Here is a 24,460-nt window from a genome sequence, read left to right as displayed (position 1 = left end):
CGAAGTCCCATGCGATCATCGTTTTAGCGCCCCGCCACAGCCATGACTCGATTGGCAGGCACAATCTGTATGGCTAACGTCCTCTCGTGCCATCTTATCCTGATAGTCAACATTATACTGTGCAGCTCTTGATAACTCGTGAGCCCAAGCAGCTTCGCACGATCTGACCTGCAACAGAAATGCCCATTTTACATACATGCTCCGTCGCCGCGGATGCAGCCAACAACGGATGAAGATGCCGCTTTGGCAGCTATCGCCGCCTTCAGCCAGCTTACCCCCGATCAGCAAGATGCTCAGGCAAAGATTGCTACAATACGTAAGGAAGAGGATGCAAACCCGTTTGTAAACATACATGAACTGTTCGCACTTTACGATGTGCTTTATTTTCGCTCGCTGCTGGTGTCAAAAGTGGACATAAGTTGGTCTTCAAGGCTTACGCTTTGTGCTGGCATGTGTGAAATCAGTAAAGATCAGGAAGGGAAATACACGCGGATCAAACTGAAGATGTCAGAACCATTGTTAAAATACCGAACTCGCTCGGACACTATCAACACGCTTCTCCACGAGGCAATTCATGCATACCTATTCATTACAACCGGATGGCGACATGCAAGAGGAGGCGATGGCACTGGGCATGGAAAAGGGTTTCAACTACTAGCGGATGCTATCAGCAATCACGGAGGCTACGAAGTTACTGTATTTCATAAGTTCCATGAGGAAGTGGATAGCTACCGTACACATATCTGGAAGTGCGACGGTCCGTGTCAGAATCAACCTCCCTTTTTTGGATTTGTTAAGCGTAGTATGAATCGTCCGCCTTCAAAAAATGATCCGTGGTGGGATAAACACCAGGAAGAGTGTGGTGGCAAGTACACCAAGATTGCTGAACCTGCGCCGACAAAGGCACAGCTTAGTAACATGACTGCTAAAGCAAGAGCGGGAAGGCAGAAGAACAAGATCGATAGCTGGGTACGGAAATCGAATTCGGACGAAAAAGAAGAGGCCGAAAAGCCAGGCCGAATACCCAGCAGCATCGAGCATCTCTACAACTCTTTTCTGGTCTCTAACAACGCTGAACACGTGCCGTCTAAGGCCGTCTCTATGTCTAATGTAAAACGAGAACGCACCAAAGATGATCAAGAAGCGCAACCGCGTAAGAAGATGCTAGTCAATTGTCCGATATGCGATGAAAGGATTGATGAAGCCATGATCAATCAGCATCTTGACAACTTGCACGATTTATGAAATTCCTGTGGCACCCATCCTTTGGGCCGTTCATAACCATCTGTTAAATGAAGGTTAAAAATTTATATTTTCACCAAAATGCGAGCCACGCAAAGTATGCTTCGCTTATTTGAGCAAGAGCCTGCGTCGAAATTATGACGATCGCATTTTCATGTTGTTTGGAGATTTGTCCGTGTATGTCATTTGGAAAGTCTAGTCATAAAGGATAGAATACCTCAACAGGACCTCTTCGTAATTTTAGCATCTTGTTTGTGGAAATAGCATTCTTTTGGGGTGCTTCTCAGGCATTACCTCGTTGCTCCGCAGGGCAGGAGGCTCTTTGCTGGTCTTTCCTCCTAGAACGTTACTAGCTCTGGTCGAACAATTTGCACCTACAAATGCTCTGCAGATGTGAAGAATATGTGCTATGTATCCTTAGCTGCATTCTACATCGTTGCTACGTACGGTCAGCTAGTTCAGGCTGATCTTGGTTCAAATACGAAATACGCGCTGCGGACGTGCACAACTTTTCATTCTCACCTGACATCTTTGAAAATTATCTAGGCGAAATTTGATGCAAATAATGTAGCAAAATATACCCAAAAAATTTGAGCAATTCCTCATTCAGAAGTTTATTATACTTAGTCAGACTTCTATCACAATGCAATTCGGCGAACTTGTGAATTGCTGGAGATTTTGCAAAATATTCTAATCTGCTCGCTTGATATTTACGGTGGAATATTTCAGTTGTTCAGCCTTCTTCTGTGCGAATTAGCATATGATGATTTCACCTTTTGAAAAGATGGGCTTGACTTCAGGTCCACCATTTTGCGTAGCATCCAAGAATCCCCAGGATTGACTACTAGCCATTTGTGTATAATGAGCCACTCCCTTTCTCTTCGTTAAGAATTGAGTGCTCTAACACAAATAATAGACCGCAATATCTTGTGCGAGCTCTAATATGTAAAATGCCTACCTTTGTTTTTAGTGCTGATTGATTTCTTTCCGATGGTTGAGCAACCTACCGACACATGCATAGAAATGACAAGTCATATCCGTACTGCCTGATGCTGCACTTCCACTTGACCCCCACAAGATCTTTGGCGAAATTGCATGCCAGCAGAACACTTAGCATATTCGCCGTTGAAACTAGGCGCTCACTGCCATTGTCTCTCGTGGTGCTTCTTTGGGAGCCTTTTGCCAAAGCCGCGTTTTGAAGACTCCCGTTCCACGGCGACAAAACGCGAAGCATGAATATTAGAAGGTCCCGCGAAGCTTTCGTCGGGCCAGGCGGTTACCAGCAAATTTTTGTTCAGCATCGATAAATTATCATCGTGCTTGGGGGCCAGGATGACCCGAATACATGTCATTGTCCATTAGCCCCATAACAAACTGATTTCCTGTGAACCAATCTCCCACGTCGGCACTCAGCTCCGTGTTCATGTCCAGCATCGGATCGCCAGCAAAACCAATTGCATTTAGGTACGGATTAAGTGCATTGAGATCCGCGGTCCCAGAGTAAGGCGTTGATCCAGTAGAGGCCTGGCGGACTACTGGTGATGTCTGATTTTCAACCGGTTGTGCCCTCGCCTTCGCATCGACATAAAGCTTCGCAATCCGATAAAACATCGAGCAAATATGATGCATCTTGCGTGCACCTTCGCAAAAGTCGCTGTCGGCGATGGAGGCGACGAAGTCGCGCAAGCGAACAAGATCCGTGTTGTCCGCCGTTGAGATGACATTCGAAAAGACGACCAAAAATGGAATAAATGGAGCAAACAGGAGAGTCCATGCAAAGTACCATTTCCACATCCCTTTATGCGACTCTTTAAGTCGCAGAGCGGACTGATGAGATTCGAGAGCAGAGCGAGCCGCATCCAAACATTCAGGTCTTAACCCTGACTCGCTATCTGCTGGAATGACGCGATAGCACATGGCGATATTCGTGTAATGTGTAACCTCATCCGAAAGCAGAAAGACGGAGAGAACGCCACGTACGTCGTAGACGTAAGGCGCGTTAGGATCAGGCAAACCAAGGCTTTGCACCAGCTGTTCTGGTCAAGATATTGTTTAATTTGACAAATTCGACACGTACCTTCAGATTTATCTGTCTTATACTATTCAATTGATCAACAAGCATCTGTGCTCGATGAATCCGCGTTTCCGTGTTTTCTCTTAGCGCCCCAGGTGAGTATAGTTGTTCATATATCAAGCCTTGCACGCGAGCGACTTGTATGAACAATCTATATTCCTCGGTACAAGCTCTGCCTAGGTCATCATCGCCAAGCTCAGGGTATGGAAGATCAATATCATAGTCTTGAAAGAAGCTAGCCCGACCAAGACGAAGGCTCAATCCTTTATCAAGAACGTACAAAAAATAGAACATTTTCTCTTGCCTAACTCTTGTGTCCTTGTCAACATCTTTGACAGACTGAGCCCTGTGCCAACCAAGCGTTTGAGCTAAAGTCAATGCAACGGATTTCAGTTTCCAGCTGACATTAAGGCGCGACGTATCGATACCGTGCATAGCCTAATCATGCGTTAGCATCAGCGTCTAAGCGTATTTTGGGTTTGATGTACAGCCATAAGCAACGCCTCGACGTTCTCCGGTGTAGCTGGTAAAAAGATGTCTAATGAGGAGACAGAAGTTTCGAAGTTAGTCCGGCACAAATCAGCGCACTGGCGGAATTCGTTCTTCTCCTGCTCATCCGGAGCGCGCCAACTAAATTCCTCGAAAAGCCAAAAGAGATTCCCAAAGACTATGATCGCAGTAGACGGTGGGTACTCGTCAACAGAAAAGAAGACTGATTTGCAGAAATCCGTTAGGCGAGGTAGCGACATCCAGTTAACCAACAGGTCGAACATTACTGTTCGGTTTTCTATCAATCCATCAATAACTGACATTGGCATACGTGTGCTTGGCTGTACCTTTTGACCGTCGCAAAACATCCAAAACAAGATTCGTCGGCGGAAGCGGGAGCTTGCGATAATCGAAGGAGGAACCACTCCGGGTCACGGGTCTAGATATGCGCTTCCTACCCCCATTGGACATGTCTAGCAGAGATGAGACAGCAGAAGACACTTCAGGGCTGGTGGAAGCGAAGGCACCTTGTCCGAGGACTCTTTCTACCAGGGCGCGGGCCTGTATTGAATGTGCACTGAGGGACGTATCGCCTTCGTAGGCATCACCGTCCGCATCAGGCTGGTCAGCGTCCGAGAATAAAGTTCTGGGTCTTGTAAAATCGCTGGACGATGGCGTCGAGCCTGCCGCGAGAGATTCTCTTCGGCCAAGAATGTCCGTGTGAAGCGGTCTCTGAAGAACCTGATCAAGACTGGCCAGCTTCGCTTCTATCATATCAATTTTGCGCTCACTAGATATATGGCGATTAGTAACCGATATCTTGACGCCAACGATCAGTGCAAACAGACTAATCGTCCGATACATGAATCCTCTTGCGCTTTACACTCTTCTCACGCTCAGACGTCACGCACGATAGATTCGAGGCTCTACAGGCCGAACAGGGCGATTCCTTGTCGCACTTAACCTTTCGGGCGCGGCATGGATCGCACTTTTTGTTCATTAGCACGTTTATCGAGCAAGTCGAACGAGCGAGCTGATGTCCATACTGCCCGTTTGAAGAGCGAGCCCCCGTTAGGCCTCGCGCCAGTATCATCTGACGCCTCATCCATGGCGCGGATGTATCTATTATTACAGCTCAATCGGCTTACGCACTACTTCTGATTGGTAAGTAGGAAATGTGGGTGGGAAGTGGACGCAGGAAAAGAGATTGCGCAGGCCGCGGTGTCCGGCCCGAGTTTATGAGGGTTCTGACCCGAAAGAAAATGTTCCGGACCCTTATCTGAAGCAAAACGACGCTATGGGCAGCTGCTCATCTTCGAGGTGAAGCTCAAGTTGTCAATGGGCCACCCATCCCGCATTGAATTCTTTGAGACGGATTTTCAAACCAGGTCGATACATTTGATTTTGTGCAGTTCAGGTAAGCGTGCCTATCCGCTTCACGATTTGAATCCCGCCTATGGCGGTCAATCTTTCTACTTCTGTTTGAACAGTGTGTCTCCATCAAACTCTAGATTTAATCACTTTGGTCTAGCAGAACCTCGTTTACATCTTCGTCGTCAATGAAGCCCGCGCGTCTCTTCTCGTTAGCGAAAGTTGCCCCTCCTCTATCAACGCCGAGGCCTATTTCACGCTTCCTTTTAGCAAGTTCTGCCATACTCTCCCTAGCCTTCTCCTCATCACTTTTCTTTGGTTGCCTGCCGCCTTGTCCTGATTGTTGGGCAGGACCGGACTCAGGACCCGTTGCAGCTGGAATCGTCGGTGTAACACGTCTACCGTGTCTATCCGAGAGGTACGGTTCTACCTCACTTGCATTTGAGTCTACGCCAGTTAGTATGGTATCGGAATAGCAAAGGAAAACCTCACCAGAAAAACCTCCGGGAGGACCATCACCAAGCCTGAAGGCAATAGGCATAATATGCAACTGGTCCACATGATCCATTAAGCCAGTGACGTCTGGGTAATCATAAGGCTGTATCATCTCAATAACATCACCTGCTTCGTCGATACGCAATATTTCTTGGCCACAATTCAACCATAGACATGTGAATTTACCTTGATCATCTGGCCCGTCATGCTTTTTCTTTACGTGTCGTCGTAGCGTCGCGAGGTTGTGCAGCTGTGCTGTGCAATTCTTCCAGCCACACGAAAATATTGGGAATTTCGGTTCTCTTGCTGGGCTCGTCGTAGGCTTTGCATTCTGTGACGAAGGGGCGTTGCTTGCTGTTCCTCGATTACGCCCATGAATGCTCTTGCGCCAACCTACAGGTCGGCCACGTTTTTTTGTGCCATCGGGAAGAATTTCGCGTGGAAACCCTGAATATCCAGTACCTGCTGCGGGTGTTCCCGCTACAGGACGAACCGTAGAGGAAGGAGTTCCAGGTTGGTTGGCAACCGGAGTCCGAGGGTTGCCACTACTCAATCCTATGGGACGTGGACAGCCGCGAGACCTACCACGGCCGCGAGAACTCATGAATTTTCCAAGACCGAAGGTACTATCTGTGGGAGACACTTCTATGGACTGAACATCGCCTGACAGGCTCCCTTCGGCTACAGCAATAGAATTTGCCGCGTGATGAGAGCTTGAAGACGTTCTGACGGCGAAATGATGGAGTTCCTCATTTTCATCATCAGCGTCATCAATGACTGAATCTTTGTCTTCATGAACCGCACAAGCCAGAGCTTCCGGAACAGGCTCACCAGGATCGAGAATATCCCAACGCAAGGTGGAAAGATCGGAATTCAGGTTTACGGCATTCCCGAACGCGCCGCGAAGAGGTTCAAGGTGAGCATTGAGTGACATTAGATGAGGATGTTTACCGGCGGCAAGCAGTACGTCCCGCGCCAGGGTGCGAATATCATAACGAAATCGGCGTAGGGCAGTTTCGCTCTTGATTGGTTTAGCCAGTTCCATAGCATTGACTTTGTGTGTGAAGGATGCTATTCTTTGTCCTTCAAAGTACGGGGGCTCTGACCCAAGGCGATGAACCGGCCTTCGAGAATGCGGACCAGGAAAACACGCAAAGTTTGGCAAGAATTCTGAGCCTGAGTAGCAGTCTTGGCTTGTTTGCATGGTAGATGGAGGAGTATTGATAATCTGTTTTGAGGGAGGCATGTCGCCGTTTGAGAATCTTGGAACATCAAGTTCGACAAACTTTCTCTTTCGTGCAGCCTCTGCTTTTGAAGTTGATCGAGACATCTCTGACGGATGATCTGATGGTGCTTCCTGCAATTTCGCATTCCTGATATCTGCGGTCTTGTGACTCAGTTCCGCTTCCACCTGCGTTGATCTAGCCACCCCAGAAGGTACAATTACTTGTCCCGTCGAGTCAATCGGATCTTCATAGCTTGCAGCATCTAGTGCATTTTTCTCTAATGAAAACGGAGTGAGAGGCTGAGAAGTTGATGCTTTCATTATGGGGGCAGCTGCTGGGCAGATGGCTGGCTCAGGTATCACAGAACTGGACGGGAGAGCAACTGAGGACATTTGAAGAGGAAGGCCATTAGGCAACTGCGAGAATCCTGTCGACGCTGCTTTCATTCTCGTATCCATCTCTCGGGCAGTTAGGCGCAAAGTTCTTGCTAGGGCCGCTCGATCGAATATGATTCTGTCACGCTCTAGCATTCTACAGAAATCAGTGTAGACTGGGCTATGTTTTAGGATGTCTGCAATCCGAGCAGCTGTGATCGATTTTCCATTGTTGCCGGGGAATGTGCGCAGGCATGTCGCAGCCGCAAATGAAAGTTCATGTAGCTCCTCAGGTCGCCACATTACGCCCCTTGAGTATGTGCTCTCTTTTGATTGCGCAAATTCCACCTGCCCTGTCGATGATACGCCCGAAACCGTTGACGCAGAAGATATTGACGGATGCGCGGTCTTAAGTTGTTCCATCGCAGCCATGGGGCGAGGAAAATCAGGTCTACATATTTGAGACTCGTCGTCTGTAAAACTTGCATCTGTGGACTTATTGGAGGTTCTCAATCGCTTCTGCTCAGACGATATTGCGGAGACATCTTCTGATGGTGCATCTACGGCTGCCAAAGCATCTCTAGCGGTCGTAATAAGATGTTCTTGCATTTTTCCTTCCCACACGTGCGCATAAAGGTCAGGCTGAGCGTTTTCCATTTGATTCATGATTGCCATAGGCCGCCTAGGTCGCGTCCCAGCATCGCTCACATTACAGGCGCCCTTCGTCGAGTCGATAGCTTGCTCGTAGTTTGCTCCATCTGCTGCCATAGTTTCCATGACGGCCTTGCGGTCAAGGCTTGGCCTGGCCGGCGATTTCTTTGTCTGGTTTATACCCCTATCCTCCTCGTTTGATATCAAATTCCTATGCAAACCTTCTACATTCATTTGCCTCTTATCTTTGTTCCTTCTTGTTCCTTCCTCTTCTCTCAGCCTTCCTGCTTCTCCACGATCTCGCTGCTTGTAGGCCACAGGCACAACGACGGCACACTTCTCAGCGTCCTCTTCTGTACCTGCAGCAGGTATCGTTCTTCGATACTTCGCCCATGGATGATGGACAACTGAGGAGCTGACAAAACCTTGCTGGTTCAAATGTGAACTTGATTCTGAAGTCCTGGACTCATTCTGATCTTCTTCTCGCATAACCTGGTTATGGAGATACTGAGAGCTTACAATTTCGTGCGCTTCGTATACAGTCCTTAACATGGGATCTGTTAAGGCCACTGCAGCTGATTGCCCGGAGTTCATGGTAGGTCGATCAGTTTGCTGTCCTTGTCCTTCGGCATGGCCACGTTGTGACGCATTACGGCTTAAAGCTGGGGCAGATGAAACAGCGCCAAAGTTTTGCTGTCCGCCGCAGCTTGAATTACCCATATTCGAGTACTCCCTTGGGGTGTATTCTATGGTTGCGGAATGCCGCTGTCTCGCAGCTGAGCCCGCGCAAAGCAGCATCGGCGCGGCCGTCCTGCCATCTTCGCGAACATCTGGGAAGAAATTCTGTCCATTATGCTGTCGTGAACGGTCATCAGCAAATGATTGCGGGAACGCGTGTGGCCCTAGGCGGTTGGAGGAGGTGCTCCGTCCGGACATGTTGAGAGCGCTGTCCCATTCGTAACAGGTGATTTATGTAGTTATCCCGCGAATTCTGAGCATTAGTGTTCGAGTACTAGTACAAATCTTGGGAATTTGGACTTATTGAAGGTTGCACGGTATGGAGGTGATTATCGAGTGCAGAATGAAGAACAAAGTAGTGAAATACATGAGCTAGTGCTCGGATATCACAAGAAGGAGATATTCTATTCAAAGAGGAGGCCAACTCATTCTTTAAACCTCGTCTTTGAGAGCTTTATGCCAAATTCAAACCCGCGACGATCGGAAATGGGCAAATATCATGATAGCCTCGTTTCTCACCCATGCAACCATGCCCGAAGCCGAGGATTGCATATAAATCACGTGACTTAAACGCACGGACTCCCACTGGAAACGCCAAGCTGCATATTGAAATTGACCTTTGCACTTTTCAGCGACCACTACACATTTTGACACACGTTTTTCCCACACATCGTCGTCAAAATGGCCAAGGTCAACAGTGGTATGGATTGATTCATGGAAATCCATTGAATTCATTATAATTAAAATTGCTAGGTCTTTCATCTTCACGAAGAAAGAGCCGAAAGGCTCACTTCAGCGCTGGCTCCACGCAGCGACGAAAGATCATGAGCGCTCCTCTAAGCAAAGTACGTGCCTCGTACTCATTTGCTCTTGTCAATAACTAACGGCGTTTTCCAGGAGCTCCGCGAAAAGTACAATGTACGTTGAGAACGGCGTTGCGCATAACACATCTGCATTCTCTGTACTGGGTTCAGAATATTGACGTAAGTTGCGACAGGTCAAGTCGCTGCCAGTACGCAAAGACGACGAAGTTCAAGTCATCCGCGGCTCGAACAAAGGCCGTGAGGGAAAGGTCTCCTCTGTATACAGGCTGAAATGTAAGTATTGACTTGTCATGGCAGAACTGAGTAAGGTGCTCACAGATAATAGGGGTGATTCACATCGAACGACTTGTTCGTGAAAAGTCCAACGGCCAGTCCGTTCCTATCGGCGTGGCCCCATCAAAAGTTGTCATCACCAAGCTCAAGCTCGACAAGAACCGAGAAGCGATTCTAGAGAGACTAAAGGCAGGCCGTGAGGCTAAGGCCAAGAGCAAGAAGGAATAGACGAGCATAACTGAAAGTGGTGATACGATTCCATTTGGCGTTCATGATCTCGGAGGCCTTTAATGGACCAACGGTCGGACAGCACGGCATTTGCACGGTTCAGTCAAAAATACCAGGGTGTATCATCGAGCAGATATTCAAATGATAGAACGTCTGCATGATTAATCGTGACAATGCTCTCAAATCAAAGTGAACAAAATGCACGCGCACATTCAGAAAATCCATAAAATTCTGCCCATCGCTAGGTTATCTACTCACGAGCCTTCACCCATGGCTACATGCAGTTATACGACTAGCGGAGACGAAAACTTAGTTGGCATGAAACACTTGCCATTCTCGCCTGCAGACCGGGCCCTACCTTAAGCATGGGGGAAAGCGGTTTGATGGTGAGAGACATGCAATACACATAATCCTGTCCTTATGAACGTGATATTGTACAATTTCTTAACTTCACGCTGCACTTGATTTCTACCATTTCTCCACATATGGCCTGATGTCCACCTCCCAAATCCACGCGGATCTAGGCTGTGTGTGCAAATACCAATACGAATCAGCGATTGCATCTGCGCTGATCTTTGCATCTGGGGGTGCGTCTTTCATCCAGTCCTTTGTTCGCGGAATATCGATCACTCCATCAATGATGGCATGACTTACATGGACCCCTTGAGGGCCAAATTCCTTTGCTAGACTGCTGCTCAACGCTCGAAGAGCAAATTTTCCAGTAGCAAAAGATGACATCATAGCATTTGCTTTAACAGATGCGGTCGCACCAGTGAAAATCAGAGCAGGTGGGTATTTCGGGTTTGAGTGGACGGTCTTAAGGAGCAATGGCAGGAAGGCCGAAGAGAAGTTAAAAGCACCTCGGCCAGAAACTTCAAGACCCGCCATGAACTCATCCTCCGTCAGCTCGAGGAATGGTTTACGGACAAACGAGCCAGATGCATTGAAGATGGCAGCCTGGACATCCAATTTAGTATCAGTCATAGAAGCCCAATGCGACTCTCGAAGGTGGACCTACTGCTGCAGTCACGTCGTCTCCAAATTCCTTCTTGATGGCTTCAGTCGCAGCCTTGATGCTCTTTGCATTCGCAACATCGGCGGAGATTCCCAGAGCTTTTCCGCCGTTGCTGTTGATTTCTCTTGCAAGCGATTCGTAGTTGTCCGGGTTACGTGCAATGAGCACGACGGGATACGACGCGGCAAACTTTCGCGCAACTGCGGCTCCGGTTCCAGCGCCTACACCTGCTATGATCGCGATCGCTTTGGATGCCATGTTCTCACGAAAGGTCTGGGTGGCCAGCTGAGAAAGGCGTGATTGTGCCGCAGAATTCGCCGTTGTGGAAGATCTCAGTTGTCTAGGGACTACGAATATTACGAGCTATCGCAATTAACGGTCGAAGCCTTATCATATATGCAAAAAGCATGTCAATCTACTCTTTGCCTCTTTTATCACGTCAAATGTGATTAGTGATTGTTTGTCCGCTATAATGTGGGGAGCTCCATCATATGCCCGATTTTACATTTTTGATTACTTCAGCACAGAGGGGCTTTCGGGGGTTGAAACGGCCGAAGAATGCGGATAGCATCATCATTCCCCAACATTTAGCTCAACTTTGGATCCATCGTCTGTGTTCGAGATGCCGCCGTCGCACGTGAGACCGGTGCGTTTGTATGCAACTCAATCGGCTGCAAAGAACATCCTATTCTTTGAAGCACGCAGAGAATACGTGCGCTATCCCTGTTTGGGACGCAGAAATTAAATGCTCCCAGGTTTGCGTATGTGCGTTTGTCGCAATGTACAAAGCTGAACTGACGGCCTCCCGTTCACATTCGTTAGCATGAATTGGACGAACCCCTATCTACTCGCTGCCGTCTTTGCTATTCCGACACTGCTGGTCGCAATGGGCCTTTTGAAAAAGAACAAGTTCGTAGTAGAGGGAAGAGTGAGTTCGAGGATTTTGGACTAGCGATCTTAGGGATTGGGCTAATTGATGTTTAGACTGCCCTTTTGACTGGAGCTTCTCAGGGCATGGGGCTTGCCGTTGCCATAAAGCTTGCACAAAAAGGCGCCAATGTCGTCCTGGTTGCTCGTGACGAAAAGAAGCTAGAAGAGGCAAAGAAACAGGTCGCGGCCGCTGCCAAAGATCCTTCGAAACAGCGCTTCACATGGTTCAGCGTCGACGTCACAAATGAAGAGCAGATCGAAAAGCTGGTGCAAGATACGGTGAGATGGAACAATGACAAGCTTCCAGACATTGTATGGCAGCTTGCTGGTTGGGCAGCGCCGGACCTGTTCCTCGACACGCCGGTAGACATTCTAAGAAAACACATGGAGGTGAACTATTGGGGTGCTTGCTATCTTGCGCACTCCGTTCTGCGAGCCTGGACTGGGGAGAAGTCAGCGGAATCGGACGCGAGCAGGGAAGATGCAACGAGAAACAAAAAGCCTCTTCCACGGCATTTCATCTTTACGGCCACAACGGCGGTATACTGCGGTGTGGCAGGTTATATGCCGTACTCGCCTGCGAAGGCAGCGTTACGAAATTTGGCCGATGGCCTCAAGTCGGAGATGAACCTCTACAATGGAGCAAGATACCACGGCTTGCCCTCTGGAGCAACACCTACCAAGCCCGAAATCAAGATCCATCTCATCACCCCAGGAACAATACTCTCCCCAAGCTTCGCAGAGGAAAACAAGACCAAGCACGAAGTTACCCGCATACTTGAAGAAGGCGACCCTCAACAAACACCTGAGCAGGTGGCCGACGTCGCCATCAAGGCACTTGAGAATGGCAACTACATGTCATCCACGAATCTCCTGGGACATGCGATGCGTGCTTCGGCATTGCACGGTTCTCCTAGAAACGGCTTGTTTGGTGTAAGGGATATGCTGTTGAGCTGGGTAGTTAATCTTGCTTGGCTGTTCATCTCTCCGGACATGGAAAAGAAGGTGTATAATTATGGAAAAGATCATGGCGTTCAGCACAGAGATGCGCAGTGAGCAGCTTTTCTACCGTGCTCGCATATGGAGACATCTCTTTAGCGAACCGTGTTATGAAATGCTTAGTTTTCCATCTAGACAATGTCACATACACAAGGTATGTTCCGCATCTAAAATAAAACGATCGCCTTATCTACGCCACACAAAATTCTTTTTCTCGACTTTCCGGTCATTTGGAGAACATCCTGCATATTGCCCTATTGGGCCTCTGGTCTGACGTACTTGATGAATGATTGGACTCGCACTACTTCTAGTACTGCACGAGAAGTTTGGTTTGCATCAACGTTTGCTGATAGGAGAGCAGACACGGGATTGGACCGAATTTTGGAAATACGTTTTCCTCCACTTACAAAATAATAGCCATATCTTATGAGAGGATTCTCCCCTATCCAAGGTAGTCTTCGGCATCACATCCCTACATGTAGCGATCGCTGGATCGACTTCCGGCCGGAGTCTGGCGCCGTACTTCTTGGGTCCGGCCATGGCGAGAGTAACGAGAAATAAGGAGCAGAGTCTGTGTTTGTATTGCCTCTCCAAAGCTTCACGGGCATTGACGACACTGAAAGTTGTGTTTTCCTAAGGTGCAAAGGGCTTCTGGAAATGAGACGTCGGCTGAAAGGCAAGCGCGAACGTTGGGGTCAAGCCGGTGCTTTGAGCTGAGTTTGAGAATATTTCTTTCTTCGAGAAGTTGCCATTTGCGATGCCAAAGGCCTAATAAGAGAATTCTCGCCTTCTCACCACTAATATCTTGCTTTCATGTCCCACTCATCACGAAAAATTTGTAGATTGGCACCCAAGCCTGTCTTCACTCTTTCTCCTTTTTACTGGGCACAAAACGTAAGAACGCATGATGGGCTACCAGGATCCGAGTACGGATCATTAACAGTCGCTATCTATGATGTGCTTTTCTTTCTTTCTTCTTCTTCTTCCTCTTCTTCTTTTTTTTTTTTTTTTTTTTTAACAAGCTCCTCTTCGTGGCGATAATCGGAGCGATATCGATGGAAGGAGGATGACACGTTTCCAGCAACGCGAATACTCCGTTAGCCTCCTCGCCGATGCTAACCAGCCTTTTCCAAGTGCCTTGGAAGAGCGTTTACACACGTCGCCGAAGGGTCAGTCAGAGGTTATGGAGAGGACGGGGGCGCGGTTAGCGGAGCACCCCGATCGCTCACCGATCGAACGCCATCCAGCGCCGTTGCGTGCAACCTATGACCCGTGAAAATGATGTTTGGCAAGCGAGATATGTCTCGTTCAGTTGACCAAGAGTTCGATGGAAGGGCGACGGGCGCGGAAAAGAGGCTTGCCCTGTTCGAAACGCGGCAGTCGAGGAGGCAAACGTCTACAAAGTTCACGAATGTGAAGCTTGCAAAGAAAATATAGAGGTTCAATTGATGCTCGACCTGTCATTGGGCTGCAGGAAAGTAAAATAAAAAAAGGGACAAAGAAGGGTGTACAGCAAATTTCGGCTTCACTACATGCGAAATTTCACCTAGGTGTCCAGCAGTCCAAGTAGTATTTTAGCTCCGGCATTCCCTTTTGCGTTTCCCGTCTCACCCGTCGCAGCCGTTTCCAATTTCGATTTACTCTTCTTCAGTTTCTTCCGTAACTCGTCCTTGTTCTCGAACTCCTTTGCCTCCATGAGGGCCACGACAACAAACGAGCTGTCGCTCGTTGCCCACGCAAGTGCATGCTCCTTGATTCGACCGTAAAGTGCATCTGCGAACTTCAAGTCCGGGGCAGTGACGACAACTTGCTTTTGCTTTGGATCGTAGTGCCCGCCATTGACCAGTGACCGAAGCAATCTTCCTGCGTGGGCCAACTGTGCTGGATGGTCTTCTTCAGTAGGATCTCCGCTCACTTGGTCTACAATCGCTTCCACGGCGGCACTCTTGTCGCCCTGGGCCGATAGCATGACGCTAGCGATGAATTGACATCCGTACGAGTCCTTGATCAAGGTTGAGGCATTCGCAGCCACGGTGGCAATATATGACGGGCTGAGAGGAGTCACAAGCTCCATGCGTCGGGTCTCAGGATCCTTCTTACTGGTCGTCTTACGCAGTTCTCGTATTTTTTTGATAAAGTCTTGCTGCTCCTGCTTTGGTAAGAGCCATTTCTCAGGTCCGACAAACGGAAACAGCAAAGCCACCCTGCCAATGAGGTGGGTTGATAGGCCCAGTATCTTCTCCTGTTGCAAAGCGTGCTTCTCCTCTGTCTTTCCGTAACTCACAAGTTCTGAGAAGATTCTTTGCATGGTTTCCCTGGTGTCGTCAACTACTTCGTAGGCCGTAACGAGTACTTGCCAGCCGTGTTGGTCTCTTGCGACAAGTTCTATGGCGTCCTTGTACGATCGCAGCACCAATTTACGATCTTTTGCTGTGCCATGTGCTAAAACAAGACATACCAGCTCGGCACCGGACTTGGTAAATGCCAAATTTTTCAGAAGGTCTTCTTCCTCCTCCTTTTTGTCTCCGATTATAAGACGCATGCAGTCGTTAAAGTCAGAGGATCCAGGCTCCAGTTGCAAGAAGTATTGCAGCATAGCATCGTGAAGCATAGTGAAACCTGTGAGCTTCTTCTGAATAAGTTGATTGATCAGTTGGTGGAGGTAGTCAAGGATTGGTTTTCGCTTCTCGGGACTCTCTTTCAGGATCTTTGAGAGGTCGGCCGTGATGTTCTCGTCCTTGCCCTTTGTGATAGCAAATTCCGCACCGTACCACTCTCTGAGCATAATGTCTCGCTGCGCTTTGGTAGCCTTGACACGATAAATGTCATCAAGCATCCAGCTTGCTTCGGGCTGGTTGATGAGCCTCTTGACTGAGCCATAAAACTCTGGGATGATCATGTCGCGGATCTCGTCGTCGCCTTTCTCGAGAAGCTTGGCGACCAGATGACGCGAGTACCTTCCCTCGATGAGTTCTTTGTAGCTGCCTTTCAGCTCTCTCGCCACGATCCGCCTCTGCTCCGGTGTGCCGTATTTGATGGCCGCCTGGATAGGACGCACGCTGTCGTGTTTGAAGACGAAATCGTGCACGTGGCCTAGCACGATGTCGAACAGTTCGGCCACCAACTTGACTCGTTCGTCGGCCGCCACTTTGGACTTGATGCGCAGCCGCTCCCACAGCTTCTTCGCACGTTGAATCTCGTCCGCGTACGGCTTTGACGCTTTCCTTTCACGCGCCAACTCTTTCTGCTTCACGTGGGACTCCCGGGACTTCGTGACTGCAGGAAGGATGAGCGTTGTGGAAAAGGGAAAAGTGAAAGATCAAAGAAACGTTTGTTACTCACCGTTCACGCCGTCCGTACTTCCCTTCAACTTAGGCACTCCGGACGGCACATTTCCCGCGTCGCTTTTTATGACTCTCTTCGGCTTTTCGTTTCGGTGCATGCTGCCCGCATCACTCTCCCCATCTTCGTCGGCGTCCATTTGGCCATCGCTGGCTGAGAAGCAGTGGAAATCATTCTCGCCGCGTTCGTCCGAGTCACTCCCGGCCTCCGATTCGGCTTCTTCGACCCTCGCCTTGGACCCATTCGCTTTCGGTTTTTGTTTTTGAGCACCTGAAGAGGCCTTTGCAGACTTCTTCTCCTTCCTGGCCAGCTTCACCGCAAACTTCTTGTCTGCCTTAGTCGCGGATTCAGGTAGCGATTTGACCTTTTTAGAGCCATTGGCCTTCGCGCCATCCTCTTCTGCTCTCTGACGTTTGACACCCGGCATGGTGAATTTCGTATTCTGCTTGTCTTGAGTTTCGCTTGTACCTCTCGAAAGTTTTCTTTAGGTGGGCCGCAACTTTTTTTTTATTGGACCCTACAGAATGCTGCAAAGGTAGTATTATGTAAGCAGGCCTTTTACGGGTCTCTGCAAAGCTCGTCTTCAGCATTGCAGAACATAGTTACATGCGAAGTGTGTGGCGGCATTGAGGACGCAGTCAAAGTCTGTTGTACGCATTAATGCCCATCCGATAATCCATTGGCGCTGTGTACAAGTCGCAGCATTTTGCCTGCATAAAATTTAATTCATTGCTCTGATTATTATTATTACAATCCTGGCTATCATGATGCCAGATAAGTCTCATTCGCACTACTCTTATATGAGAGCGAAAGACCTTGCGTGCCAGAGCGTGTGGGCACGTCAAATCATATGCAGCGAATCTCCACCTTGTAGTCCGTAACCGAGGTAGTAATGGTATTCCCATCATTTTCAATCCTTCCGTGTACTCTTGTCGTAAACATGATGTATAAGGGGAACATAAAAGATTATCAAAAAGGAAAAAAGGCTTCAATTCGCTTCCACGGAAACGGCGTGCGGCATGTTTGCAAGCTCGCTACCCGTCCCACTCTGTCCGCGTTTCCGGCCACCAGTTATGCCGGAAAGGAAACGGGTGCCCGCTGTAGCGGGCTTAGCCTCGCTAGTCACGGGCTCCGTTCTGTCCTCTCCAAACCTGCTGAACAAGCCGCGCTTCTTCTGCTGTTTTGGCTCGTCGTTCAAACCTACGTCTTCGAAGCGGTCCTCGGGCGTGTCGCGCGACTGCTGAAATGACGCCCTCTCGCGATCTTGAAAGGATGGACGGGGGCTGTAAGCATTCAAGTTTCGGCGCGAGTCCAACGACTGCCGTAGCGGGGGCTCATAGGCGGAAACTGGCGACCTGGCGGAAATATCCTGCTCGCTATAAGTCTCTGGTTGTCTACATTGTGAGCATTAGCCATACGAATGATCGCCTGTACGAATCAAAAGACTCTCGTGAGATGTTGAACGGCTCGTTGTCGGAAAGTAAGCTGCGGTGCGAACGTGTGGTCGAGGTAGACGTGCGGCTGAAGAAGGCAGGTTTTTCCTTTGCAGACGGGGAGGGCTTTTCACCACAGTCAGTGTTCTGGTCCTACTGTTGTACGTCGCGCACTGTCAAGGGCGTCTAGACGAGACGGGTGTTTCTTACGGGAAGAAAAACTCCACTGTCATTGATCTCTGCGAAGATGTCAGCGTCTGATCGACGGCGCCATGATTCTACGCAATTGACCGCGCCGCAAAGCAGAGATGCGTACCGCTCAATTTATATTCCGCCTGGTCGCCGATTTCGATCGGCTTCGAGCCTTTGACGTTTGCATCTTTGAAACCCTTATCTGCGGAAGTTCGGATGTTGTTGTTTTGCTCATAGAGATCCTGGGCCGTCTGCGCCTTCTTGAAGGGATAAAAGTTCCTGATGGGCATGATTCCGGTCTCACGCTTCAGTTTGCAAAAAAGAAATATGGTACAGCAACAGAATGGGAGAAGAGAGCGATAGAGCGAAATGGACGAAAGGATGGTGGCTATGTTGGCAAATGGAAGCGTCAGCCAACGACCTTAAGACGTACGCTCGGCAGGGTCTAGTCCAACGAACGCCGTGCAAGTATCTCCGCAGGAACGAGGCGGGTGAGGTTCGATCAACAGCCGACGGCCTGGGAGTTTTTGCACAAGATGGTGGGCACAGCCGTGGAAGCACAGGGTTGCAACAACAAATGATCGGCCTTTGGTTCAGGCAAGACGTTGGTCGGGAGGGCCGGGAGGAATGGCGCTGCGGCCGTAGTCGGCCAGTGGCAGCATCGCATTTGAGAGGAACTCACGCGACGGGTGGGTACGACGCAGCGCGAGAGCGCAGCGCGAGAGAGGTCAGTCCACGGAATGACGTCGGAGCGAGACTGGAATGGAATGCAGCAGCGTGCATAACGTCGTACGTCAAACGCACAAGTAGGAGAGGCTAACGACTAGCGGCTGGCCGAAGACCAACAAACCGAGGAGATTGTTGGCTGTGGCGGCCAAGCTGGGCGAAGACGGTGCCGGCTAGCACCTGGTCCTCGTTGTGCACCGCGCTGTACTGCACAACAATTCGGTTAGTCCAAGATGAGCGTACGTTGGTTGCTGGGCAGCGGGTTTGGAAGTACCAGAGCAAGTCAAGTCAAGGTCAGTGGGCACTCACGTGTGATGTCAGATGCATTGGCGGAAAGACAGGACGAAAGTGAACTTCGTCCGCTTGTCCGTGGTCAGGTTTCGGCGGCGATGGCGCTGGCCGTTCGGGGCCGAGGGAACCGCACGTCTCACGCTCACCCACGCACACACGCACGCACTCCTGCACGCATATACACACACACGCCAACATGCACACAGCATATACAACACGCTCGCACTCGCACACGCACACCTCCACCCACCCCGAGCCCATGTATGCCATCTGTAGCCGGGGCCCCCCATGTCCATGAAAGCAAGCATAGCATCACAATGCCCATCTCCAGAAGGTCCCCCAATCTTGTCCTCCTCTTTCCATCCGCCGTGGCTACCACTCGACGTTCAGGCACCACCTACACGCCCGCCCTTGTGTGATCAGATCCCAGGCCGGCGACTCTGACCTTCAGCGATCCGGCTCTCGACTGCGACATTTCAAATGTCTTCCCACCGTTCTTCTGGTCTCCGTGCGGCCTGCCCGCTCCCGCTATGTTGTCTGCGTAGTGCACATGATCTATGCAAGCCTTCCCGACTGAACGAGTCTGCCAGCAGTAGATTGTGCCCTTCATTCCGCCCCGTATTCTGTGCTCTCCAGGTCCAAAATGAAGCAATCACTGTTCTCACCCGTAGCTGAATGTGCCAGATGGCGAGAACGCCTAGGAGCTGGGCTCGCCATCCCGTCCGCCGCTCCGGGATGAAGCTGTGTAACACGAGAGAAGTGCTGTATCCCAGTTCCCTTGCATCAAGGATCCTGCTGAGCAACACTCGCCGCCAACAAAGACCTCCCATAATTGTTTTCCGTACACTTTTGACAACTGCAGCCTGCGAAGGAGGACGCATTCGCCCTGAGCTGATGCAATCGCCCGTCTCGGCGGCGATGGACATCGCGTCGGTCTTCTGTGTTTTCGACGTCGTCGGCGTTGGAGGCATTTCGAGTGAGTTCAAAGGATCCGAGTCAATAGGATGATTGCTTGATCCCGAATTGCGCCCCTATGCCCGCATTCACGGACAGAACAACCTGTTTCTCTATGTGCAGCAGGAACGACACCAAGTAGGAACGCACTTGCAAGTGGCAATCAGCCCTGCTTGTTTCATGTCACTGTTGGATTCAACTACATCAGCAACAGCAACACCTTTCTTGACCTTTGACCCCCAATATTAGACGAAACTATGCACTCCTTTGCGCCCCAATCATACAACGTCTCATGATCGTTTCCAACCCTTTACGTCATCTCTGAATAGCTGCCCGCCATGACCATCTTCTTTACGCAATGGGCGCTATGGGAGAAGATGACGTTTGTACGTGACGATGAAAAAAAAATTGGTCGACGCGAATGCTGACTTCTCGCATAGTGTCTCGGCCTTGCTATTGTATGTCATGCGTCCATCGGCTTTTCTCAAATGCTGACAGCTCAGGTCTTCGCCATCATTCTTGGCTTCACAAAAAACCTATACGCTAGATGGCGGTTGCGCAGCTACTCAACCGTAGACGCACAAGTTCTTGACCCCTCTCCAAACATGCTCGAATCCCGAATTGCGAGCAGTTGTGCAGCTCCCTTTGGCATTCGAGCGCTCGAAAGCGGAGTAGAGATTGAAGGGGTGTGGATATCTGGTCCAAACACTCCCGTGGCGAGTTGCCCGGGAAGTCCGTTGAGCTCGCCAGCTGGCAGTATCTCTTCGCTATGTATCGACGAGTCGAACACCACTACTTTCGCTGTCGCCGATCTGGCAGGAGCTGCGACAGATAGCATACAATCATCAGTGCAGTCCTGGAGCTCTACCTCAAGGCGAATATCTGATTCTGGTTCGGTAGCGAGCTGGACGATCGATTCGCATGGCATCAAGCAAGCAGAAACGTATCGTCCCCAGCCTTCCTCAACACCTGCAGCCAACATGCCACAAGCTTCATCTCACTCACATGAGCCCAGAAGAAGCAATAGTAGCTCGGCCGATCGAACCCTCAAAAGAAGTAAGATGATGAACGAGAAAAATTTCTTATGCTAGCTAACCAACCTTAGCGTTGACTTCATCGAGTGATGGCAATTACAAGCCACGCTCCTCCTCTACCATGCCCACTAGTCCTACGATCTCGAGATCTAACAGCGAAAGGAAAAGAATATCACAAGATCACTCAAGCGCCTCGACGGAAACGACCAAGGGTTACCTGGTCGAACCCGAGGTGGACCTTCGTCTATTATACAGTCACAGATTATCACATGTTGCCGAGACTGGACAACTTATTCCTCGCACCAAGAAATCACCGGTCGTGAGCGGTGAATGGCCCAGAATGAATGCCACGCGCGACACAAGGTCACGTTATCCGCCAATCAGTATGAACAACCGTCGTGTCTCAAAATCGCTTCCCACAAGTCCGACCTCCGAAAAGCAAGACCCGTTTGACGTCGCTGCCCCCAACCCCTCAATGACCCCCAGCAGCGTGTCTGTGACCAATAACAGGGTTCTAGACTCTCCTACAATGGACACATCGCAAGCAGAACCTCTTTCCGTCCGTGACGATCACGATCCTGTTACTGTGCCAACTCTCCCCCGAGACTTTTACGAACAACACAGTGGAGCTGTAAGCGCCATAGCTATGCTTTCGAAGCCCAAGGCTGCACGCTCGACTTCCACCAACTTCGAGCATGAGAGAGGATCCAAGGTTTTGCGACGCGTGAACGATGACTTTGAGATTCTACGAGCGGGCACTATATCAGACATGCAGCCTGAAGAACGTGTCTCTCGGTCACGGCAGGAGACACTGGAGTCAGGAAAGAAGGGTCCACGACGGCTTTCCAAGGAAAGACCACAGGCCAATCGCGATAAAAATAGCTTCATCGAAGTGTTATACGGTAACGAACGACGACCCCGGTAAGAGGCCGCATATGCGCCGCATTTTGGCACAAGCCACTCCTTTGAATCTTCGTTGCATGTGTGGGGAAATTTCATGCCGTCATTGTTCTACAAAGGCATATAGGTATATAATGGGCGAGCTTGATGTAACAATACAGGACTGGATCGCGGGCTTTTTGGTGCGTTTCGAGAAGAGCAACGACGTGTATCACTATGAACATCAGATAAAGTCTCGAATAAGAAGAAGACGCTGTCAATGGTCTAATTCAGTCTCCAGATTTCCTGCAGAGAAGAGTACAGTTTTCACTCTTATAAGCTATTGTTCTTTGAGTAAAATGGGCTGACGCGAAAAGCCACCTTTAACGTGCAATGATCTCGGGTTTTGAATACGCTTTTAAGAACGTGAACAATTTATTCGGCGCATTTTTGGACGAATTGGTGCAGGGACGCCGTGTCATATGTTACACTTCGGTGCAGAAATTTCAGCTGCATGCTCTCCTCGTCACCGGCCTCGATAAGACGCCTGAATAGGAATCCAAGTTCATCGGAGTACTTCGCGAGGCCGAGAGAGTTCCGCTCCTGTATCTCGGCACGGCTCGACGCAATGCGCCATAACTCGCTCCACCGTTCTAACCCACGGGATAGGACAGACGTGCTATTTTCGAGAGACACTAAGGTTTGGAGATGATGGTGGTGAAATATGACGTGCTGAAAAGCTGGAAACGATCTGGGTTAGCGGTCGCTGGTTTGTCTTGCTATAACACCCAAACCCCCCCACCCCCCCTCTCTCTCTCTCTCTCCTTTTCCTTTGTTCCTTTTTTGGAGAAGCGGGGGAGGGGGGGAATTCGGGCTTAAGAGGAAGCAGTAGAAGCTCACCAAAAATGATTGTGAGGAAGTGTTTGACGTCCAGGAGCCCGTATAAAGCCATTGTGTGTTCAGTCCATTCCTCTCCAAGCAGTCCCGACATGAGCGACTTCAAACACGGGGTGCCGACGGCACCTCCTTCCTGGGACACGACGCGCATGAAGTCCTCCGGACAGTCTGCGTTCCAAAGTTCGTCTCTGCACGGCAGATGGCCGCTCATGTCCAAAAATGTCATTGCGGGAGGGTGGTTAGAGAAGAGAGTGAACCACGCATCGTTAATGAAAACCCAATGCACGAGCCTGATGCACGACTCCTTGTACACGAAAGTGTGCCAACTCTGTTCCGAGCCCGGTGCGCTGTGTCTGGTTCCCGTCATCTTGCGGTTCCGCAACAGATCCACAAGCGTTGGGTGGCACTTTGTGACGAGACGCTGTCGGATGTTGACGTCTTTGACGCAAAATTGCAAGGTCACAACGATGTATGCCGCTTGACATATTTCGAGCGTGCGCTGAGCGTCCGAAGACGCCTCGTAGGTCGAGCCAACCAGTTCTTCGACGCTTTGAAAGACGAACTTTTCGGCGATGGCTCGCAACGTCAACAGAAAAGATGTGAACCCCACGCTGCCTTGTCGGTAATGAAGATATACGGACCCAGCCACGACCACAGCGAGCAAAAGAGTCGGATCTACATGGTTTGGGCGGAACGTCGAGCCATGTATGACAGTAGCCAGAAGCTGTTCCCGTTGGAAGAAGACTTTTATGCAGTCGCGGAAGTTTGGAACCGTGAAGAACTCGTCAAAACATGACGTGTTCACACAACTCTGTAGATGCGTGTCTTGGCCTGCGATTTGATGAAGCTCAAAGGCTAAAATGCTGACCAATTCTTGGAGCTCCTGGTCCGATTTGTCCAGGCTTAATCGGTCTTGCGTCCTCCGCTCAGGAGCATCGTTTAAGTCGTCAAAGTCCAAATCCGTACTGAACGATGGGCCAATGAGGCTCAAGAACAAAACGCGAGGGTCAATCGTGTCAGCTATGGGATTCAAATTCGCTGGAGTATCCAGTATAGGGGCTTGGAATGCCTCATCTTTCGGTTCTCTAGTTATTAATACCTCGTCGACCGGACCGGCACAAGGATCTGTACAGGCGAGCATAAATGACAATCTATTGCGATTTTTGTCTCTGGATAGAAGTTCTTGCCCAATTATACTATTAGCAAGGTGAGTTGGATCGTTGCAAAGTCGTCTGTAAGTGCAATTGAGGTTTCGGGAAGAGCAACGTGTGCAGGGAATCTTTGAGTCGCATGAGACCTTTGTGCGAGAGCATGTGTCACAAGCATGCACTTTCCTTCCACGCTTCATATGTGCTGGTAAAGGCCGGTTACCCCGTAAAGGGCAGCTCTTGACATGTCTCTTGGCACCGTCCACGCGACGAAATACTCGTCCACAAAAACAGCATTCATTATGTTGGGAAAGAATGTTGCGCGAAAACGGCAATCGACATATGCGACACGCTGGGGGTCTAGATGTAGTCATTGCGAAACTAGGATTAGAGCAATTGAGATGTAATGAGCGTATTGTAGCAGCGACTGAGAGACGAGTGTTTTTCCCGAGGCTGAGAGGATTAAGTGGGTCTTGTACTCCATACATATCAGCAGAATCCAATAGTGTCTTCCTTAATAAGATTGCGAAGAAATCATCAAAGAGAATTTTACTGTGGAGAAAGACATTTCTGTCCCTTCTAAGATACGTAATCCATGATTTATTTTAGTATAATCTGAGCTTCTGGATTGTACG

At 49.6% G+C, this 24,460-nt stretch overlaps 10 protein-coding genes across 17 annotated transcripts; 3 read left to right on the top strand and 7 right to left on the bottom strand.

Annotated features, from left to right (window-relative positions):
• The first annotated feature begins 110 nt into the window (after positions 1 to 110).
• PV09_02598 (uncharacterized protein) lies at positions 111 to 1,499 on the top strand. Its single transcript, XM_016355669.1, has one exon. The coding sequence runs from the start codon at positions 214 to 216 to the stop codon at positions 1,243 to 1,245; it is 1,032 nt and encodes a 343-aa protein (XP_016216805.1). The 5' UTR covers positions 111 to 213; the 3' UTR covers positions 1,246 to 1,499.
• A 335-nt stretch (positions 1,500 to 1,834) lies between these two features.
• Positions 1,835 to 5,027, bottom strand: PV09_02597 (the record flags this gene model as incomplete). 3 transcript variants are annotated; one of them, XM_016355667.1, is made up of 6 exons in its annotated part: positions 4,654 to 4,835; positions 4,153 to 4,595; positions 3,805 to 4,103; positions 3,320 to 3,754; positions 2,250 to 3,273; positions 1,835 to 2,196 (listed from the first exon to the last, which is right to left on the bottom strand). In XM_016355667.1, the coding sequence occupies exons 1-5, from the start codon at positions 4,803 to 4,805 to the stop codon at positions 2,554 to 2,556; spliced, it is 2,049 nt and encodes a 682-aa protein (XP_016216803.1). In that variant the 5' UTR covers positions 4,806 to 4,835. The 3 variants fall into 3 exon arrangements, with proteins under 3 accessions (XP_016216803.1, XP_016216804.1, XP_016216802.1); XM_016355666.1 differs by lacking the exon at positions 1,835 to 2,196 and adding an exon at positions 4,852 to 5,027 and having other exon boundaries at positions 2,554 to 3,273; positions 4,654 to 4,793; XM_016355668.1 differs by having other exon boundaries at positions 4,153 to 4,835.
• A 156-nt stretch (positions 5,028 to 5,183) lies between these two features.
• Positions 5,184 to 9,161, bottom strand: PV09_02596 (uncharacterized protein). The gene is made up of 2 exons (XM_016355665.1): positions 5,669 to 9,161; positions 5,184 to 5,623 (listed from the first exon to the last, which is right to left on the bottom strand). The coding sequence occupies exons 1-2, from the start codon at positions 8,856 to 8,858 to the stop codon at positions 5,319 to 5,321; spliced, it is 3,495 nt and encodes a 1,164-aa protein (XP_016216801.1). The 5' UTR covers positions 8,859 to 9,161; the 3' UTR covers positions 5,184 to 5,318.
• A 980-nt stretch (positions 9,162 to 10,141) lies between these two features.
• On the bottom strand, positions 10,142 to 11,450 carry PV09_02595 (uncharacterized protein). Its single transcript, XM_016355664.1, has 2 exons — positions 11,004 to 11,450; positions 10,142 to 10,942 (listed from the first exon to the last, which is right to left on the bottom strand). The coding sequence occupies exons 1-2, from the start codon at positions 11,256 to 11,258 to the stop codon at positions 10,454 to 10,456; spliced, it is 744 nt and encodes a 247-aa protein (XP_016216800.1). The 5' UTR covers positions 11,259 to 11,450; the 3' UTR covers positions 10,142 to 10,453.
• Positions 11,451 to 11,590: 140 nt separating this feature from the next.
• Positions 11,591 to 13,777, top strand: PV09_02594. Of its 3 annotated transcripts, none has more exons than XM_016355662.1 (3): positions 11,591 to 11,761; positions 11,823 to 11,928; positions 11,985 to 13,777. In XM_016355662.1, the coding sequence occupies exons 2-3, from the start codon at positions 11,824 to 11,826 to the stop codon at positions 12,984 to 12,986; spliced, it is 1,107 nt and encodes a 368-aa protein (XP_016216798.1). In that variant the 5' UTR covers positions 11,591 to 11,761; position 11,823; the 3' UTR covers positions 12,987 to 13,777. The 3 variants fall into 3 exon arrangements, with proteins under 3 accessions (XP_016216798.1, XP_016216799.1, XP_016216797.1); XM_016355663.1 differs by having other exon boundaries at positions 11,591 to 11,928; positions 11,985 to 13,083; positions 13,291 to 13,777; XM_016355661.1 differs by having other exon boundaries at positions 11,591 to 11,928.
• A 591-nt stretch (positions 13,778 to 14,368) lies between these two features.
• On the bottom strand, positions 14,369 to 16,736 carry PV09_02593 (uncharacterized protein). Its single transcript, XM_016355660.1, has 2 exons — positions 16,272 to 16,736; positions 14,369 to 16,205 (listed from the first exon to the last, which is right to left on the bottom strand). The coding sequence occupies exons 1-2, from the start codon at positions 16,696 to 16,698 to the stop codon at positions 14,476 to 14,478; spliced, it is 2,157 nt and encodes a 718-aa protein (XP_016216796.1). The 5' UTR covers positions 16,699 to 16,736; the 3' UTR covers positions 14,369 to 14,475.
• Positions 16,737 to 16,933: 197 nt separating this feature from the next.
• Positions 16,934 to 18,541, bottom strand: PV09_02592 (uncharacterized protein). Its single transcript, XM_016355659.1, has 4 exons — positions 18,021 to 18,541; positions 17,915 to 17,943; positions 17,690 to 17,830; positions 16,934 to 17,640 (listed from the first exon to the last, which is right to left on the bottom strand). The coding sequence occupies exons 1-4, from the start codon at positions 18,184 to 18,186 to the stop codon at positions 17,260 to 17,262; spliced, it is 717 nt and encodes a 238-aa protein (XP_016216795.1). The 5' UTR covers positions 18,187 to 18,541; the 3' UTR covers positions 16,934 to 17,259.
• A 462-nt stretch (positions 18,542 to 19,003) lies between these two features.
• Positions 19,004 to 22,069, top strand: PV09_02590. Of its 4 annotated transcripts, XM_016355655.1 has the most exons (4): positions 19,004 to 20,253; positions 20,308 to 20,325; positions 20,371 to 20,923; positions 20,973 to 22,069. In XM_016355655.1, the coding sequence occupies exons 1-4, from the start codon at positions 20,206 to 20,208 to the stop codon at positions 21,824 to 21,826; spliced, it is 1,473 nt and encodes a 490-aa protein (XP_016216791.1). In that variant the 5' UTR covers positions 19,004 to 20,205; the 3' UTR covers positions 21,827 to 22,069. The 4 variants fall into 4 exon arrangements, with proteins under 4 accessions (XP_016216791.1, XP_016216790.1, XP_016216793.1 ...); XM_016355654.1 differs by having other exon boundaries at positions 20,308 to 20,923; XM_016355657.1 differs by having other exon boundaries at positions 19,004 to 20,325.
• PV09_02591 (uncharacterized protein) lies at positions 19,260 to 20,085 on the bottom strand. Its single transcript, XM_016355658.1, has one exon. The coding sequence runs from the start codon at positions 19,882 to 19,884 to the stop codon at positions 19,390 to 19,392; it is 495 nt and encodes a 164-aa protein (XP_016216794.1). The 5' UTR covers positions 19,885 to 20,085; the 3' UTR covers positions 19,260 to 19,389.
• On the bottom strand, positions 22,064 to 24,213 carry PV09_02589 (uncharacterized protein). The gene is made up of 2 exons (XM_016355653.1): positions 22,681 to 24,213; positions 22,064 to 22,520 (listed from the first exon to the last, which is right to left on the bottom strand). The coding sequence occupies exons 1-2, from the start codon at positions 24,197 to 24,199 to the stop codon at positions 22,216 to 22,218; spliced, it is 1,824 nt and encodes a 607-aa protein (XP_016216789.1). The 5' UTR covers positions 24,200 to 24,213; the 3' UTR covers positions 22,064 to 22,215.
• Positions 24,214 to 24,460: the final 247 nt, after the last annotated feature.

This window comes from Verruconis gallopava, assembly GCF_000836295.1.
Source record: "Verruconis gallopava strain CBS 43764 unplaced genomic scaffold supercont1.6, whole genome shotgun sequence".
In the NCBI taxonomy this organism is placed as follows: domain Eukaryota; kingdom Fungi; phylum Ascomycota; class Dothideomycetes; order Venturiales; family Sympoventuriaceae; genus Verruconis; species Verruconis gallopava.
The sequence above is the reverse complement of the archived record's forward strand: the minus strand, read 5'-3'. Positions and strand labels throughout refer to the sequence as shown.

What these genes read in the sequence shown, in the direction of transcription:
- PV09_02598 (XM_016355669.1), top strand. Translation starts at nt 214, where the DNA reads ATGCAGCCAACAACGGATGAAGATGCCGCTTTGGCAGCTATCGCCGCC.
- PV09_02590 (XM_016355654.1), top strand. Translation starts at nt 20,206, where the DNA reads ATGACCATCTTCTTTACGCAATGGGCGCTATGGGAGAAGATGACGTTT. An exon ending in TATGGGAGAAGATGACGTTT is followed by an intron (nt 20,254 to 20,307) that starts GTACGTGACGAT and finishes CTTCTCGCATAG; the next exon opens with TGTCTCGGCCTTGCTATTGT. An exon ending in CGATCGAACCCTCAAAAGAA is followed by an intron (nt 20,924 to 20,972) that starts GTAAGATGATGA and finishes AACCAACCTTAG; the next exon opens with CGTTGACTTCATCGAGTGAT.
- PV09_02595 (XM_016355664.1), bottom strand. Translation starts at nt 11,258, where the DNA reads ATGGCATCCAAAGCGATCGCGATCATAGCAGGTGTAGGCGCTGGAACC. An exon ending in GAGACGACGTGACTGCAGCA is followed by an intron (nt 10,943 to 11,003) that starts GTAGGTCCACCT and finishes TTGGATGTCCAG; the next exon opens with GCTGCCATCTTCAATGCATC.
- PV09_02592 (XM_016355659.1), bottom strand. Translation starts at nt 18,186, where the DNA reads ATGCCCATCAGGAACTTTTATCCCTTCAAGAAGGCGCAGACGGCCCAG. An exon ending in GGCGGAATATAAATTGAGCG is followed by an intron (nt 17,944 to 18,020) that starts GTACGCATCTCT and finishes ACATCTTCGCAG; the next exon opens with AGATCAATGACAGTGGAGTT. An exon ending in ACAGTGGAGTTTTTCTTCCC is followed by an intron (nt 17,831 to 17,914) that starts GTAAGAAACACC and finishes TGTGGTGAAAAG; the next exon opens with CCCTCCCCGTCTGCAAAGGA.
- PV09_02594 (XM_016355662.1), top strand. Translation starts at nt 11,824, where the DNA reads ATGAATTGGACGAACCCCTATCTACTCGCTGCCGTCTTTGCTATTCCG. An exon ending in AGTTCGTAGTAGAGGGAAGA is followed by an intron (nt 11,929 to 11,984) that starts GTGAGTTCGAGG and finishes ATTGATGTTTAG; the next exon opens with ACTGCCCTTTTGACTGGAGC.
- PV09_02591 (XM_016355658.1), bottom strand. Translation starts at nt 19,884, where the DNA reads ATGCCTCCAACGCCGACGACGTCGAAAACACAGAAGACCGACGCGATG.
- PV09_02593 (XM_016355660.1), bottom strand. Translation starts at nt 16,698, where the DNA reads ATGCCGGGTGTCAAACGTCAGAGAGCAGAAGAGGATGGCGCGAAGGCC. An exon ending in AAGTACGGACGGCGTGAACG is followed by an intron (nt 16,206 to 16,271) that starts GTGAGTAACAAA and finishes TCCTTCCTGCAG; the next exon opens with TCACGAAGTCCCGGGAGTCC.
- PV09_02596 (XM_016355665.1), bottom strand. Translation starts at nt 8,858, where the DNA reads ATGTCCGGACGGAGCACCTCCTCCAACCGCCTAGGGCCACACGCGTTC. An exon ending in TCCTCCCGGAGGTTTTTCTG is followed by an intron (nt 5,624 to 5,668) that starts GTGAGGTTTTCC and finishes TAACTGGCGTAG; the next exon opens with ACTCAAATGCAAGTGAGGTA.
- PV09_02589 (XM_016355653.1), bottom strand. Translation starts at nt 24,199, where the DNA reads ATGACTACATCTAGACCCCCAGCGTGTCGCATATGTCGATTGCCGTTT. An exon ending in CTTCCTCACAATCATTTTTG is followed by an intron (nt 22,521 to 22,680) that starts GTGAGCTTCTAC and finishes GATCGTTTCCAG; the next exon opens with CTTTTCAGCACGTCATATTT.